General features: G+C 41.2%; 2 protein-coding genes across 3 annotated transcripts in view; one reads left to right on the plus strand and one right to left on the minus strand.

The window, feature by feature from the left end:
• SERPINI1 (serpin family I member 1) overlaps positions 1 to 5,959 on the minus strand; it is a 38,564-nt gene extending 32,605 nt beyond the window's left edge. The window contains exon 1 of the mRNA XM_052686305.1: positions 5,853 to 5,959. The gene's annotated coding sequence lies outside the window, so the exon portion shown is untranslated. The remainder of the gene's footprint in view (positions 1 to 5,852) is intronic.
• Positions 5,960 to 6,080: 121 nt separating this feature from the next.
• On the plus strand, positions 6,081 to 16,867 carry PDCD10 (programmed cell death 10). 2 transcript variants are annotated; one of them, XM_052686031.1, is made up of 8 exons: positions 6,081 to 6,257; positions 11,938 to 12,150; positions 12,894 to 12,947; positions 14,035 to 14,152; positions 14,697 to 14,823; positions 15,162 to 15,240; positions 15,525 to 15,607; positions 16,387 to 16,867. In XM_052686031.1, exons 2-8 carry the CDS (start codon positions 12,055 to 12,057, stop codon positions 16,466 to 16,468), a joined length of 639 nt encoding a protein of 212 aa, XP_052541991.1. In that variant the 5' UTR covers positions 6,081 to 6,257; positions 11,938 to 12,054; the 3' UTR covers positions 16,469 to 16,867. The 2 variants fall into 2 exon arrangements, with proteins under 2 accessions (XP_052541991.1, XP_052541990.1); XM_052686030.1 differs by having other exon boundaries at positions 6,081 to 6,244.
• Positions 16,868 to 17,183: the final 316 nt, after the last annotated feature.

The following is a 17,183-nucleotide window of genomic DNA, read 5'->3' on the forward strand; positions in this document are numbered from 1 at the left end:
TGTGCTATTATGACATTTTCTTTGCCTCAGAGATACTGGGGAGGACTAATGAAAGGCTCTCCTATGGCAAGGAGAGAACAAGCATAGTTGCAGCATGCAGTGAACTGAGGAGCTGCTTTCAGACATCAGTGACATGTGCCTGTCCCCAGGACAAACAGGAACACCCACAGCCCTGAAGCACCACAATGGCTCCATGCTGCTCACTCCTTCAGACATGCTTTTATTAGCAATGTTTCCTCACGCCCTGCTGAATTTCAAGCAGCCATTTAAGGATGCTCTTCACATACCTGTCCCATACCCTGGGAGCTGCGGAGCAGAGGAAGTTAGATATCAGCCATTCTCATTCCTGAGATTTTAAACACTTTTTCAGGGGAAGCTCATCAGGCGGTATATTTCAGAAACTATTTTCTGTTTATGCCATTAGCAACAAAATCCTTCCTATTAACTCTGAAAGTCAATTTCATTACATTAGTATGGCAACAGAAGATCAAAACTGTTCATTTAAGATCTCAGCTCTGACTCTCCTACAATTACATTACAATTGATAGATGTATGCTCTTTTAACACTGCCTTATCCAATTCTCATACACTATGATTTCTGTATTCTCAAATCCTTAATTATGTGGCCTTCAGGAATAACTTCTCTCAGGGCAGATGGAAATGGTAGAACATGGAATACGTGTTCATGACTTCTGACTGGGAAAATCACTGCTGGCATCACAGGACAAGAAGCTAAAGAGGTATAGAAGCACGTATGGTGTTCAAACAAGGTCCTCTTCCACATTAAGCTGCAAGCATGAGAGGTTTATAAAGTGTTAAACTAAAAGGCTATTCTGCGATCTTCAATTCAAATGTCACTTTTGTCAAATATTATCTGAGGCTATTTTAGAGGCACTGAGTCAGCTTTGTTTCATTATAAAACCAGTTGCTGCCTGTAAAGTTATTGTGAACAAACAATGCTACTTAATAAAGAGGTTCTCAGTTACCATATGCATGTACGCATGCTTTACAAAACAATTACTACACTACAGCGTCTTAGAATTTAGTTAGAGAAGTTTATTTCTCTTGAGTTCTTGTAAGAATCATTAGACACCTTTTGGTTCCCACTAATAACTTGCGCTTTTGCAGACATCAGCATTTCCTCCTCCTGCTTTTTGAGTAAACTGAAATTAACAAGTCAACAAGCTGACATATCTACAGCAAAAGCGACTCGGCTTTCCTGTCTCCTCCCCACTTCTCTTTCCCCTTGGCTGATACAGATATCACTCACCTGTGGGCTTCACCACTACTCACAACTCTTTCCTCTTTCCTTCACACCCAAAGGATCTCCAGTTGAAAACCTAGTATTACAACAAGCTCACTGTCTGGGCATAGGCTTTGATTAATATTTTTAAATAGTTTAGAAACCAGATTAAATGCTTTTTGGAAAGAAGTGAGAAAGAAAACATGAGTTGGTTCAGTAAGTTCAAATTGTGATGTGAAACACCCGATCATTAAATGCTCAAAGAGCTGCTTTAGATTTAGAAGTAGAAAGAAAAGTATTCCAAAAAGGCAGTTTTAGTTTGCCAATTAAAAAAAGAAAAAAAAGAAATCTTCAATCTTTAAACCTATTTTCTTTGTAGCTGTAACTTATATAACCAAGATGCACACAGGGAAAACTGGGGCAGCGAGCATTACCTCAGACAGGAATGGTTGTTACTGAAAAAACAGCATTTTGCTCTATTATCAAGGCAGGAGGCAGTCTCCAGTGCCTCAGTGATCATGAGGTATTCAGACAGGCTGACTTCAGTAAAGTACCCATGCTTCCAACATTACTCTGACATGCCAAGATCAGTTAAAAGATAACATTATGAAGTGGATGTCCAAGCTCTCTAGCTTACTCTAAAGTTCCTTAGCAAGCCAAGGGCTGCAGTGGTATCTCTGCTCAAGAAGCTCACTAGGTAAAGTTCACATCTGGTACAAGCATTTGAGCACATTTTATTGTGAAGCTAATTAGGGCTTTTAAAATCTGAGCAAAATTCAGTCAATTCCAGAATTAAAACAAAATCTTAAATACGTTGTCACAAGAAGTTGGAAAGCAGGTGATGAGAAGGCACCCTTCTCATGCAAGGGAAACCCCAAGCCCACTCCACAGACAAATGCTCAGATAACAAAATACATGAAAACAAATGAGCTCAGGAACTGAAGGACTCGGGAGATCACTCTTAGCTAAGAAACATTTCTGTTTGTATAAGCAGGAAACCTCACTGAGCACATTTTCTATTTGGATAGAAGTGATTTTTCTAGAAGCCTGCAGCCCACCAGTCTCAAGGCATCACGAGGTCAAACTTTTCCTCAGACACGCACAGCAGATTAGATATCCTTCACATTATTAAGCAATTATTAGTTTAGCAGTAACAGTAATGATGAAAAACTGCAAGGCTGGAGAACAACCAAATCAACAGGAAGGTATCTCTGATTAATAGGCAGCTATTTGGTTAAAACTGAGCACAACCATACTGCTCAAATTCCTTCCAGCAGGAATACACATGTAACTATCAGTCGTCCCTCCCAAAAAAACAACAGTCTCAAGATCTGAGAAAATATTCTTGAAGAATTACCATATTTAAACACTCGACAAAACCAAAAATTCTTCACAGTACAGAAGGTCAAATCTTATTAACCAAAAGCAAGGTGCATATTTAACTAATTAGCTTATATCAACAAAACATTCTCTTTTCCCATCTCATAGCTAGAGCTGCTTTGCAATGACTCTAGAAGACCAAGAAGAACGTGGGTAACTCACACAGCTTTTATCACATTAGCCACACTCTGCTGTTCTCATAATCATTAGCTTTGAAATGTATTAAACAAAGCAAAATGTGACCTTAGAGTTGATATTTTTATCACACCACATAAGAGCAATTTCTTGTCAGACATTTCAGGTCACCAGAGGAGATGCAGCTCAGAATTACCCACAACACAAACAGACAAAAGAACACCACTGCTGCCCTGCCAAGCAATGCCAGGCAGTGAGCACCCTACCAGGGAGGGCTGGCTGCTATTAAAGGCTGTGCTACAGACACCCAACATTGGCTTGGCTGAAGGAGCAACAAGAAGCGGATTGTGTGTGTGAGATGAACAGGAAAAATGGAGGCTCATTAACAGGATGCACAGGTTATCTTACCTACACTTACATTTAGTTCTACCCAATCGCTAACAAAATCCACAAGCCTTCTCACATGCACATGACTAAAAACACTCAAAAGAAATTGAACCCAACTATTTTGAAGATGCTTCCAAATTTAAATCAACTACTCTGGTCTTTAAAGGTACAAAGTTACCACTAAACAGCTTACTTCATAGATGTCCTACCCCTAATATCTGCCCATCACTTTAAGTATTAAGGGTTATCTCCTATGTCAAAGAGAAGCAACTGTATAAAACAAAGAAAACTAGGCAATTTTAAACCCATGTTCCTATGCCAGTTTTAAAAATACTTTTAACCACAGAGAATCACAGAGTCCTGAAGTCCTGAACATAGGACTTAAGACTGTTAATTCATGTTCAAACAGTGACTTTACAAAGACAGAATAAAGTACTGTCTGCACAAACATGTCAAGTTACTTTAAAAGATACTCAAGCACATCAGAGATGCGTCTTCATAGACCAAGAGCAGCACAAACTCCAGTTGGAGAAACCAGTAAGACAGTGCAACAATCAGAAAGGTCAACACAGTGGAACAGCAATATAGGAACACAGTAGCAAAGAGACTAATGCAAATGAACGGCGTTACAAAGGAAGAGTGCTCACCCCTCTCTAAAGGCTTAGGTTCACAGGGAAAACTCCACAAGGGAGGAATCTCCAAACTGAGATCCTCCCCCAGTGGCACGCAGCCCTTCAATGAAGTCTAAAAGAGGGGCAGTCAGACTCGACCCCCTCTGGTCACACAGCTGAATTGCCTTCACCTGTGCACCAAGGGCTGACCAGGTCCTTTCTCTAGGTGCTCAGTGCTTCAGGCCATGACTCAACAGATACCATGCAGATACATTGGTTGGACAACATTCTGAAGACCTTGAAATAGCAAGAGCTTGATGCAAAGAATCCTACCAGCACCAGCTCCTCTTCACTGCTACATTTAGTCATACAACAGAAGCTGAATTAAGAGACAGGTAAACATATGACATTTACACCTACAGAATAAGTGGGGGGAGATTACAATGACAGAATGCTCAGACACTCCTGGAGCTCTGCTGAACGGTCTGAACATGTTCTTTTATGACTGGAAGAGAAGGTAACAGAAGACCTACATCTTAAGAAGCACACCAAAGCCATAGGTTCCAACAGAATCAAAGACACTTAACAGGTGCATTAATTGCAGGCCATTTTCAGAATCAACTTAAGTCAGCAGCACAGTAACTCAGGATTTCAATAGACCAACGCATACACAAGATAACTCATAGTTTCAGAAAAATGTGAGTAGACAAATAGCAGCTTCATAAATGCTTTTGTATACACATGATGAAACTACTTACTAAAAATAATGAGTGAGGTGAGCGAGTCAAAACAAATTTTAAAACCTAAACCAGATTAACCTCACCACATGACATCATGTTTTGTTACCTCATAGCTGCTCCATGCAATTCCATAGACAAAACACATCTCAAAGTAAAAGCCTTTCCTCCCTACTCTCACCTCCTGAACAGCCATTCCTCACCACACTCAACCAAGCTACCACTCTGAAAAATAAAAAAGCTGAAAAAATAATGAAGTGGGAAATAGCTTATTGCTAAAATAAAATCTAGAAAAGCATTATAAAGTATTATTAACTCTATGATTTCAAATAAAATATTAGCACCAGTAGGACTGCAGCTTTGTAACTTGGCTTCAAAGCCACCAAGAAGTGAAAATATCATAGGCATACCTATACCTCAACCCACACTATGACATTTTGGTGTCTCTCACCTAAACAAACCAGCAAGGCTTGCTGTTGGACTGAAGCACTGATCGCATCGGAAACAGAAAGAAAATAACTGAGGAATCCAAACAAACACTCCATGCACGTAATAAAGCACTGCAAATCCAGCACTCGTTTTTCAGCATCCTTCCCTACCTTCGTGCAGATGGTGGGCACTGGTACCATGCATGGGCAGCGCACACAAGGCTCCGCTCCCACACACAGATGTCAGTGCCTTCCCACTTCAACACCTCGGTGCTGCAAGGAGATGCAGCCGGCATTCGGGAGCACCGCGATTTACCCATTTATCACCTGCTCGCACTAAAACCCATACGCCTCGTTAAAGTCAAACGGAATATGGAAAAGTTGCACACCGATACATCAGGAATAGAGAAGCAATCCCAGAACCGAGCTGCGTTTTGACCAGAATTCATTTTCAGAGCTTCCCAATAGCGCAGTTAACAGAAAGCACAGAAAGTAAGGCGACCGCTCTCAAACAGCCCACATCGGGGACGCGCGCAGAGCAGCACCGAGCCAAGCACCTCAGCACAGGGCTGGGGCAGCAGCCGCGTTCCATTACGCTCACCCCACAGCCGGGACAGAGCGTCAGGATACCGCAGCGTGGCGGATGGCACACGCAGGTGGACAGGCAGCAGGTGCTGGGACAGCGGGAGGCTGCGTTACCGCTCCTCTCTCCCACCTCCGTTCGCTCCCCACACAGCCCCGCACCGCCCGCCGCCTCCCCTCAGGCGCTAACGGTCAGCGCGGCGCGAGCGTTCCTGTCCTCCCCTCACAACCCAGAGACCCTAGGCGCCTCACACAGCTTCACGCTACGCAAACAACGAACCGCAACCCACCCCCCCCACAGCACCAACCGCAACGCCGGTACCGACAACAACAGGCTAACAGCGCTTACCCTGCTCAGCAAAGAAGCTCAGCACCACCCCCCTCAACGCTCCACCGTGAGAAGTACTGCCACCGCCGCTGCCTGCGCCGGGATATGCCCGCCGCGCCCCGCCCCGCCCCGCCGAGGCCCCGCCCACTCATTCAGATCTGAGCTCTGATTGGATGCCCTCTGCTCCTCCTCTTTCCTTCTCCACCCGCCCATTTTGCTGCCGTGTTGCATTGTGGGCTTTGTAGTTGAGTGGAGCGGACTACGAATCCCAGGGGCCTGCGGGGCTGCCGGTTAGTTCCGGACAACGCCTGGTGTGTGGTAACACGGCGGACGCTTCCTTCTCGTAGGGCTTCCGGTACAGTGGAGAAGCCCCTCGGAGCTCTGTGGGCTTTGCGGGGCGGAGGGGAGCTGAGGTAAGGGGGTGAGGTGAGCTCTTCGTCTTCTCTTTTGGACTGGGTGTTGCGAGGATAAGGGCACGTAGAGGAAGGGAGAGGACGGGGGTCACTGGGCGTGTTTGCGTAGGGCCCGGCTTTTCCTTTGGGGCTGTGCTACGTTAGGAGCGTAAAACTCTTTCGGGCATGGGGGCCGGGTAGAGGCGTAAGAAGCGCCTGCCGCAGGTGAGCGTGGTGTGGGCCTCGGCCTTTTCCTCTCTATTGCGGGAGCGGCCCATCAGCGGCGTGACCCAGACCGAGGGCTCGTCCTTGTCCCCGTCCTTCCTGCTCGGGGCCCTCCTGGAAGGGCAGGGCGGCAATCTCCGCCTGCAGCCCCTCGGCCGTTCCTGGTAGCGCTAGGCCCGCCGTGTATTTGTAGCCCGGCCTCGTATTGCTGAACGGCGCTGATAGGGCCGGGCCCGGCTCGCTCTAGGTTGGGCCTTCTGCCTACCCAGAAGGCAGAGGGAGAAGAGAAAGTGCCTGTGAGCACCGAGCTTTGGGCAGGTGTTGGTGCTATTATGTGATTAATGAGCGATGAGTGTCCGGCCTTCCTGAGGCTTGCCCATGTAGGGGGCACGAGTATGCTGCTGAAGCCTTGGGGCAGGTGGATGTGTGCTTGTTATCAGGCTGACTGATTGCTGAGCGCTGGTTGTTTACCCATGCCGATGTGTTATTGTGTTTGGAACTGTTTGTGGCTTATCTGTCAGTGGTTGATAGGGCAATAGCAACTGAATGGTTTTACTTTCAACTTCCCAAGGAGAAGAAAAAGAGCTTGAAAGAGAAGCAAGGATGCGTTGTCTTATTCTGTGTTGTATTGGAGAAGAGAAGGCTTAGGGAAATCTCTTTGTAGCCTCCTAGTACTTAAGGAGAGCATATTAATAGGAGAGAAACCACCTTTGTATGTGGGTCAGTAGTGATAGGACTAGGGGGAAGGGCTTTTAAAACATAAAAGAGAGATTCTGGTTAGGACTTTGGGGGAAATTCTTGGCTCAGAGTGGTGGGGCCCTGGCACTGCTGTCTGCAGTTGTGAGTGCCCCATCCCTGGAGGTGCCCAAGGCCGTGGATGGGCCCTGGGCAGCCTGAGCTAGTGGCCCACATCGGGGCTTAGGACTGAGTGGGCTTTAAGGTCCCTTCCAACCTAAGCCGTTCTATGGAAGCCAAATATTATTCGTTGGGCTAACAAATGAAATTAGAGCCTGGTCGGGGCAGCTGTCGTTTCTCATGCAATAGGCAGACTCAAAAACAAAGTATTTATATTAGAGCATATTAAACAACTTCCATTCTGAATTTCAGACTGTGAATGTACTGTAAGCCTGATTTCAGAATGGGTTTGGATTTTTTTTAAAGTAACTGTCTAAAAATAGGCATCTTGGGTTTGAGTTTGTGCAACTTGAATTAGTCACACAAATTGGCCTCACAATAATAAAATGCACAAGCAGTTATGCTTTGTCAGAGTGCATTCACCTGGAAGTGGCTGCAATAAATGTGCATGCAGGTATTTGAGAAGTGAATGTTTGCTCTTGGCAAATTGAAGATGCTTATTAAACTGCAGTGCTATTTTCTGATAATACTCATTTTGCATCTCTTTAGTGAAGCTGCTGAATATGAGAGTCAGCAGAACACAGAACCTGTACAGTAGGCAGCCTGTTTTAAGTTTCTTGTTGTCTTCACTGGTTTTAGAATGCGCAGGTTGTTATCATCACGGCTGCTCTAGATACCAATTTCAGTGAATTCAACCACCCTGTCCACAAGTCTCCCAGGCTCTAAAAAAGATAAGTAGCTCATTATCTGAGGCACAAAGGCTTCAAGCTTTGTACTGAACAGTCAAAGTTGTACAGGGGGAGTGATTATGATCTATAATTGGAAATACTGTGCAGGTAACTTCTCTCCTGACAGGGAAAACTTGTGTGTTGATTTTTTTTTTTAGTTACTTTTAAATAACTGTTAATAAGAGAAACTTGAAGGTACCAAGCTATGCACCAGGTACATACATTGTTAAAACAGCATATTGGCCATGCACAGTGCTTTTACAAGTGGAGGCGAAGATCTTTGCCTCTGAATTTGGGACAGACCTCAAGTTAAGTGTTTGTTTTTACCTCCATATTTCTTACTGAGCTTAAGTAAGTTTTTCTGATAACTCAAATCTTGGAGGATTTTTTTCTTAACACAACCTTCTTGAATCCTCATTACGAGAAGTGGAGCAGAACTTCTTGGTAATGGGGATAATCTCTTTCTATAGGAGCAGAGCAGTGACTTCTGGTTCTGTCCTAAAAGCCAGCCATTGAATTAATCATGCAGGTACATCAGTGCCTCAGGCCTTCTTCCTCTTAGTAGTTGGCTTAAAAACAAATAGCATGAATACTTTAAGATTTTCTACATCTGAGATAAATGGAGCCTTGAGAATGGAATAGAGACAGCACCAGTGGTGTGGGTAGGTGACATAGCTGAGGAGTGAATTCAATTTCTCTTCAATTCTGCTACTTGATTTTCAGTGCCTGTCAGAAAACAGCACAGATGAGAGAAGCAAGCTTATATCTTGGGCACTGATAACAGTAGCTGTACATTTTTGGAAAATGTGGAGTTTCTTGCTTTTTGTCCTTTTTGCTTTACAGGAAGTTTGTGTGAGTGTGGGGTGTTGTGTGGCTTTTTTCCTCCACGGTTCAATTGAATGATTGAAAACCTCATTGAGTGGAAATGGAGGGATAAGTCTGTAACAGAATTCATTGAAATTTATCTAAAAATGTGCTGGTTTTGCGACTGCTGAATAGTTGGGATAGTCTTTTGGTGCTGAAACATTAAAGGTTATAACATAAGTTTTGTATTGACAGTGAAATTAGATTCTGTATTAGTTATTCTCTGGGAATAGGGCTCGATGCGTTTGGCTTAATGCTGAACAGACAGGATTGGATTAGCTTGCATCTTAGTGTTGTTTTCAAATTTAAATTCGCTTGACACTCACTATATCCATCTTGTTCTTTCTCTCTGATGATTGATTTCATCTGATAGGGGTGAGGCATGGCTTGTAATTACACATGCTGGTGAACAGGCTACATTTGAATCTGTGGGATTGCTGCGTAAAGAAAAAAATCTCCTATGCAGATGATATTTAGCAGTCTGTCTTTTCCCATAGCTCTTACAGTGTATCCTGATTTCTCCTTGTCTTTTCCCTCAGACCAATTAACAGATTGGCCAGTTGAGTAACACCTTTTTTGCATCTAACAGCAATTTGCCAGGGCTCTCCATACCATGTGACAGCGTGGTATTAGAATGGGTCACCTATTAATAGGATCTTATTCCAGCTTTTTTGAATGTCAGAAAAGCCCCACACAGCAACAGCATTTGAGGGCTGCTGATCTATCTAATAATTCAGCTGAATAATGGGGTTAATTACTGTTTTGATGGTCTAAATTGTATTTGAGACTTATTTCTGATGCTGCCAACAAAAGTCTTTGATTCTCTTGCCTGTTTTTTGTGTGCACATGTATTTAAAAGCACCTCTTGTCCTCAGTCTCAAAAAACACCTCTTGTCTTCAATCCCTTGAGTCCTCTGTGATAAAGTGAATCCAGGGTTGATTTACCTTGTTTGAGGAATGTCTTTGCCTGCTAAAGAGGTAATGGATGGTGTATAATTGTTTTTATATGGGGTGTTTAATGGTACCATAGATTAGTAACAGTAGCTTATAGCTCTTCAGAAAATGAGTCTTTCATGGTAGTCCACAGTGCAATAGGTTTTCATTGTCATAAAAATCTATCATTTCAGTTAGTCTTTTATTTTCTACCTGGATACTGCTAACCCATAAAAACACTGTAACTATGTCTAATGCTTGCTTTGTCCTTTTTTGCCCTTCTGCTTCTGATCAAAAATCTTTGGGTAATGTTCAGTGATGTTCAGTTACCTGCTTGAAAAGCTTGCTCTGACAGCACAATACTTTAGATAAACACTTGCAGGCAATTTCTGAATGCTGTCTTCTGTGATGCTCCTTTGTGTGCTGTCTTGCTTGAGTGTTTATCTTACTGAGCTTCCAGAGACACAGAATTAAAGAGGAAAGCAAACAGCTCTCTCTCCACCCTGCCCATGACATGGCAGAGTTGCTGGTGCCAGCAGTACGCATGTGTAAGAAATGGGACAGCTTGTACTTGCACTGGTGGAGGAAACTTGTTCAGACCAGTCCCCCCCCCTCCTTATGGGTGTAGACTTGGCATCAATTTGTGTAACTTGGAAACACATGGTTTAAAGATGTTCCCATTTGGGGGAAATGATGAATATTCACTTGTGTTCTTCCATGTTGTTGATAAATGTATGTAAAATAGCTGCTGGTAGGTAGTAAACAGAAAAATAAGTGAGTCTTGATCTGGAATACCATTCATGCCAACATAGCTGTACATTCCTTTATAAGGACCCAGTGAGTCTGCTTATGTGTCGCACTGAAGGTTTGAATCAAGAAGAGGAAAGATAGGAGTTTTTGCAGTAGATAATCCATGTCACAGTTTGTATGAAGAACTGTCACTTGTTTCTATATTTACATTTGATTTCTTCTTCTTAATGTTCCTGCCCAGCTGCTGGCTATTCCTGTGATGTGACCTGCTCCTGAGTGCGATGGCACTGGGCTGTATCCAACCCAGTCACATGCACACGTGAGGCATGCGTGGCATTTGTAGCCATCCGAGTTCCTCATGTGCTTACTTGGATCAATAACTAATTTCACTTCTATGTACTTGCCCTGGGCAAAAAGATTAAATGTTTTGTTATTTAAATAGTTGTGAAGGGGAAATTTCTAGCCAGTGCAGAGCAGAATGGGGAATACAGCTTGAAGTGTCTTAGCATGTTTTGTCCCGTTCAAAATATTGCCAAGTGATATTGATTGTTGCTGTAGTTTTTACTGTTGCTTATAAATGTCACTCTATTCGCTTGCTAAAATATCAGTAAAATCTGGTACTTGGGCATACAGATGCTCGATGTCTGAAGGTTCCTGGGAGAGAAAAACCTCCCATAGCACATTAAATACAGAGAAAATCAAAGAAATAAAAACATTTGCATCTTTATTCCTAAATTGGACATTAGGTTCTTCAACTCAGTTATGGTGTGTGAAATATTCTCAAAGTCTTAACTTGTTGAACACCAAATCTAGCTGTCTGCCATAAGGATTTCTTATGAACCATGGGGCAGCCATCTTCCTTTTTTGCCCCTCTTAATTTCTGTGTCTGAGCAATGATTGCACTATCTTGGGCACGATGAGCTGGACTGGGTGGAGAACTTCCAAAACCAAGGTTCAGTGACTGGAACAATAATTTTCCATTCAGTTAACATAACTGTTGACACACCCTGAGTGGAAAGATGACTTAAGACTTGTGCTTATATAAGAACAAAGATACAGCATTCACAATTTTTGTATTGTGTATTGAGTGAAATCACTTGTAGGGAAATGAACTACATAGGAACTTGCAGTGAAGATTTTGTGGCAGCATGTTCCTATAAAATACCTGCTTGTTTGATAAATCAGAATTGGGAGTTTAAAATGGCATGAGGCAGCCATTCTATACTTGCTTAAACTCATAATTCCCACACTCTGGGCAGGAACTGATGTTGTTCTGTGTTTGTTTTTTTTCTATTTGAGCACTAATCAGTCATTAGCATTTATAATTACTTGTTGGTTTTTTTTCCCTCTCAACACAAGGACAACTTTTCTCAAGTTCTTCAAATATTCCTGCACGACGAGGAGAAAGAAGAAACATTTCAGTGAATGAGGAGTCTTTTGCTTCTATAGCATTTTTCTTGAGAAGTGGGACTTTGAATGAGGATGACAATGGAAGAGATGAAGAATGAAGCAGAGACCACTTCTATGGTTTCCATGCCACTCTATGCTGTTATGTACCCTGTCTTTAATGAGGTAAGCTGTGTGCTTTTGCTTTAGAATCCCTTCGTGTTAGGACATCTGATGGCAGTAACAGGTTGCTTACCTTGACAGAGAGAACTTCTTAGCACCACTTCATTTCTGTGCATTGTTTCACCCTTCTTTCAAATAAATGCAGTTTCAAGCTTCTCAAAAGTTACTATGTATGTTGGCCCTGATATTATTTTAATTAGGTTTTGCTGAGGATATTAGCAAAAATGCAGGTAAGAAAGACTTTACTTGACCATGCGGTTCCTTATGAAAGGGTCGTTTTGGTGTTCTTTTTTCCCTTCATCCCTGTAAATGCACACCCAGATTTTTGGGAGGCTGCTTTCAGAGCTGTTTCAGCTCTAATGTTCCCAGATCTGACGTAGCTTTATGTGACAAGAAGTGAGGCACGGTGTAGCACGTAGCTGTGAACAGCCTGATACATTTATATTTCTACTGCTAATGGCTGTAATTGACTGGAATATTTCCATCTCGGCAAGTATCAGAGATGGACGAGATGTTCTCAAAAGTCTTCTGTCAGATTTCTGCTGCTAGCTGAATAAAAACAAAGCATATCCAGTGCTGTTTGTTTGGATCATACTTGATATTGTTTATCCCTCAGATGAGATCAGTCTTTTTTTCCTCTGTCAGTACCTTTCTTTCACTGGGACTCATAAGGCAAGGCTTACGTATTTTGCTTGATCTGTTCTGGTAACATTGAAATTGCTAATAATTCTAAACTTCTATTGCAGCTAGAAAGAGTAAATCTATCTGCAGCTCAGACACTGAGAGCAGCTTTTATTAAGGTGAGAAGTAATTTGTATTGAAGAATGGGCATTTAAAAGTTAAACAACATATGTTGAAACTTTAAAGAACTTCCTTGTATTACCGTGTTTGAGGGATGCATCCTTTATGATCAGTAATATTCAATAGCAATGAGTGTACAATTGCATGGACTGCAAGTCTGGAACATGTGCACATGTTAGTGATCAGAATGATTTAAGTATGCTGAGCAATTTTAAACTATCTTGCTTTGTCTACATTGCATGAAAGCTTTAAGGTGGCATAAATCATTGAGGATGGAACAATAGTGGTAACAAATCCAGTGATAATAGGACAAGATAATGTATGATAAGTGCTCAGAAGAGCTAGGAATGTATCAGGCTTGGAAAACTTTATAAGATCAATAGGGGATTTTTTTTTGTGGATGAAAGATAAGTTTGGTATTTGGTATTTCCATTTACTTAGATCTAGCAGGAAATTGAAGAAATGCTTCTTTTAATTTAATATATTCTTAAAGAATGAAGATTTAAGTATGATTCCATAATACATTTAGTAGTTATCTTTTGGGCTTTTAGCAAAAGCAACAATAAGCATACATGCAAGATACACTGAGCTTTACAACCAAGCTGTGCTTTTCTGTTTCTCTACTGAGTGTGCCTGAGCAGTCTCAGTTCTCAATTAGAGCTCTTCCAAATTAAATGTTCTTTGTAGATAGTGCTGAGGAGCTAAGCTGAATACAAATAACAGAGAAATTGAGATTGGTGGAAGTGGTAGTTCTACCTCAAAACACACACACTCTCGTTCTTGTTCAGCATAGCGTACTTCTGTGATAGCAAAACAGGTACTGTGAATACTGCTATGTTACAGTACAGGAGTACAACAGCATAAAGTAGTTTCTGTCAACTTGAGTAAGAAGAGTTTTGTAATGAGAAGAAGGGTTTGTTGATAAAGTCATTAATATCAAACCACTGATGTAACCTAAGAAAAATATAGAAAATTTTCTAGCAAACTGTCTGGTGTATGAAGCGAGTTGCATTAAAATCTGCTTTTGTGCTTGCAATTATGGTTGCATTTCCAGAGCATTTTTAAGAGTGTTTTCTTACAATGCAGGCTGAAAAAGAAAATCCAGGCCTCACACAGGACATTATTATGAAAATTCTGGAGAAAAAAAGTGTGGATGTGAACTTTACAGAGTCTCTCCTACGTATGGCAGCAGATGATGTAGAAGGTAATACCTTGTCTCATGTTGCATAAGGGGTTTCTTCATTGTACTCCAAACAAGAACATGCATTGCCTGCCTCTTTTCAGGACAGGTTTACTTTGTCTTAGTAGATTCTTTTTCAGCCATGCTGAAGAGTAGGAACAGTCCCACCACCTCAACTCCCCAGACATGTTCTTGACTAAGAGGAAAAAAAAAAATGCATGCTTTGAACTGTTTGTGTGGGAAGTTCACCTTTTGCAGCTCCATTCAAATTGAAAGCATCAGTTATGCTGACAGGAGAGCAACATACAATAGGCTTAAAGTTCTTTTAATACTGTTTGGTTATCAGCAGTTGTAAGAACGTTGTCAGCATTATTTGGAAATAAAAATGGGGCTCTATTCTTTCTCCAGTTTTCAGTAAGAAAAGTTATTGTTCAGCTGCTTCTGTTGATACCTTGAAATCCATCATAGCAATGCCAGTGCATATTGTGAAGTGATGTTTTACTTAAGATGTCAGTGGGAACTTTGGGATGAAGAACTAATGGCATTTTTCATATATCTACCTTATTAGAGTATATGATTGAAAGACCAGAACCAGAATTCCAAGATCTGAATGAAAAGGCACGAGCACTTAAACAGATTCTTAGTAAGATTCCAGATGAGATCAATGACAGAGTGAGGTTTCTTCAGACAATCAAGTAAGTACAATATTTTACATCTTTATGGAGTTTGAGGCCTGACTTTGCATTGAGAACTGAATGCTCAAATCCTGTGGGAGATGCTGGCAAAATTGTTCCCAGTGGAAGAGTTTCTCATAAGTAGAAGTGAGAACAGAACTGAACATTCTTTAAGAGATCCTCATGTCAGTAGATGGTAGTTCAAATTACTAATTAGCAAGTTAAGTTCATGTCACTTTTTTTAGTGTTTGATTTCTCTAAATCCTATCTGAAATTCCTTCTGTGCCACTGTTAAGAGGATTAAATTTCTCCGAGTTGAATAGCTTGTGGATATTACAGTGCTTTTCATTGTCAAACAGGGACATCGCCAGTGCAATAAAGGAACTTCTTGACACAGTAAACAATGTCTTCAAGAAATACCAATACCAGAACCGGAGGGTATGTGGAATAACTTTTTGATACAATATTTCTGATAAGAGAAGAGGAAGTATGTTGTTTTGATCAGAGGCTGAATAGGAGAGCATAACTGGTCAGTGACAGTGGTAATTCTCTACAGTTTTGAAGGAAGGCTAGTTGAGAAAAGAAAACGCACAGAAAAAGAACAACCCATCACCACAGTAAACCTGTTCCTTTCTCTACATAATACTCACATACTTCTCTCTTCAATAGAATGTACTCAGCAGCATCTCAGCTTAGACTTGTTGGTGTTTTTCTTTTCTTAGGCACTTGAGCACCAAAAGAAAGAGTTTGTAAAATACTCCAAAAGTTTCAGCGATACTCTGAAAACCTATTTTAAAGATGGAAAGTAAGTGTCTTTTTGTACTAAGCTTATACACAGTGAGAAGGTCTTGTTTGCCTAACTGGTGTGCCTGGGGGGAAAGTAGGACAAAATGGGGCAAGAATTGTGTTATGCATTTACCCCATACATGCTGAGAAAGACCAGCTTTGTTCAGCCTGATGTGGAGCAAACGCTGTGCTGCCTGTGTTGTAGATATAAGCTTTACAGTGCCTCAGGTCTTATCAGTATTGCAGAAAATCTCAGGTAATGTCTGTGTTCCTTGTGGAATAAAAAGTAATTTACATCTGTTTGAACAATGTGTGGGCTAAGATTAAGATACCCTGTTCGTGTGAGGAAGGAAGAGCACTGCATAAAATAGCCACTCTTACAGGTGTCATCGAGTTGGAATGCTCAGTGACCCCATGTGTTTGAAATAAGTTGCTTCCATGTGCCTGCATGCTCAGTACTCGAGTAAAACGTTTCTAATTCTGAAATTATCATGTTCACCTATGAAAAGAACAGATGTAATGATGTCTGCTCTGCACTTCCTTTGTTACTTAAAACCCTAGAACTATGTAATCAAGGACTGAGGTTTTTTCAAGTTCCTGCCAATGGACTTCTTAGAAATAGCTATGCACATAAGTGCTTGCCAGTTGTAAGCTGCAAGTACGTCATAGTATGCTAATACATCAAGATGCTTGCACTTTCCCTAGATGCTAATATGTTTAGTTATCCAGATTTAACTCTGTATTTATTATGGCATTCTTTGAGAAGTGACTAAAACACGATCTTTGTTTTTCTAACAGGGCAATAAATGTGTTCATTAGTGCCAACCGACTAATTCATCAAACCAACTTGATACTCCAGACCTTCAAAACTGTGGCCTGAAAACTGTATATGTTGAGAGTTGTACTTTTCAATGGTGGATAGGGTACCTTTTATGTAAATTTTAAAGTTTTGACTGTATAAATTATCAGCCTCTCTTGAGGGGCCTAATGCAGGATTTTGAATGGGATTATTGCCATCTTACACCATATTTTTGTAAAACATTGTAGCTTAATCATAATCTCACGATGAAGATTTTGCATCACTTTTTGCTATTATCATTCTTTTCAGAATTATAAGCCAAAAGAATTTACGCCTTAATGTGTCATTATGTAACATTCCTTATAAGAATTGTAAATATTTGGTGTTCTGTTTCTGACATTTTAACTTGAAAGCGGAAAACTGCGAGATGATGTATTTAACAATATTGGTGGCAAATATTCAATAAATAGTTTACATCTATTAGACTGTCTTTTTGTACGTGAACAGAAAAGCGTAACTCATCTTAGAACTGCAGTGTTCATTAAGCTGAAAAATTGAAGCCAGTTGGCAGTCCAAATCAGTACAAAATGAGGGGTTTTCCTTGCAAGGGAGGTTTTTGGCTGGGTTCGGACGCTAGATCAGAATACCAGAATAACTCTATTAAAATGTCTTTGACAAAGTAATAAAGAACCTCAGAAGTGAGGTGTGTTTTGTTTTTTCATAGAAACAAAATCCAACTTCTTAATCTTTTTGTTGATGGTAAGTTAATACTATTCATTACTATTCTGTGGTTTCG

The sequence above is a fragment of the Tympanuchus pallidicinctus genome, unplaced genomic scaffold, assembly GCF_026119805.1.
Source record: "Tympanuchus pallidicinctus isolate F22 unplaced genomic scaffold, pur_lepc_1.0 scaffold22, whole genome shotgun sequence".
NCBI lineage: Eukaryota > Metazoa > Chordata > Aves > Galliformes > Phasianidae > Tympanuchus > Tympanuchus pallidicinctus.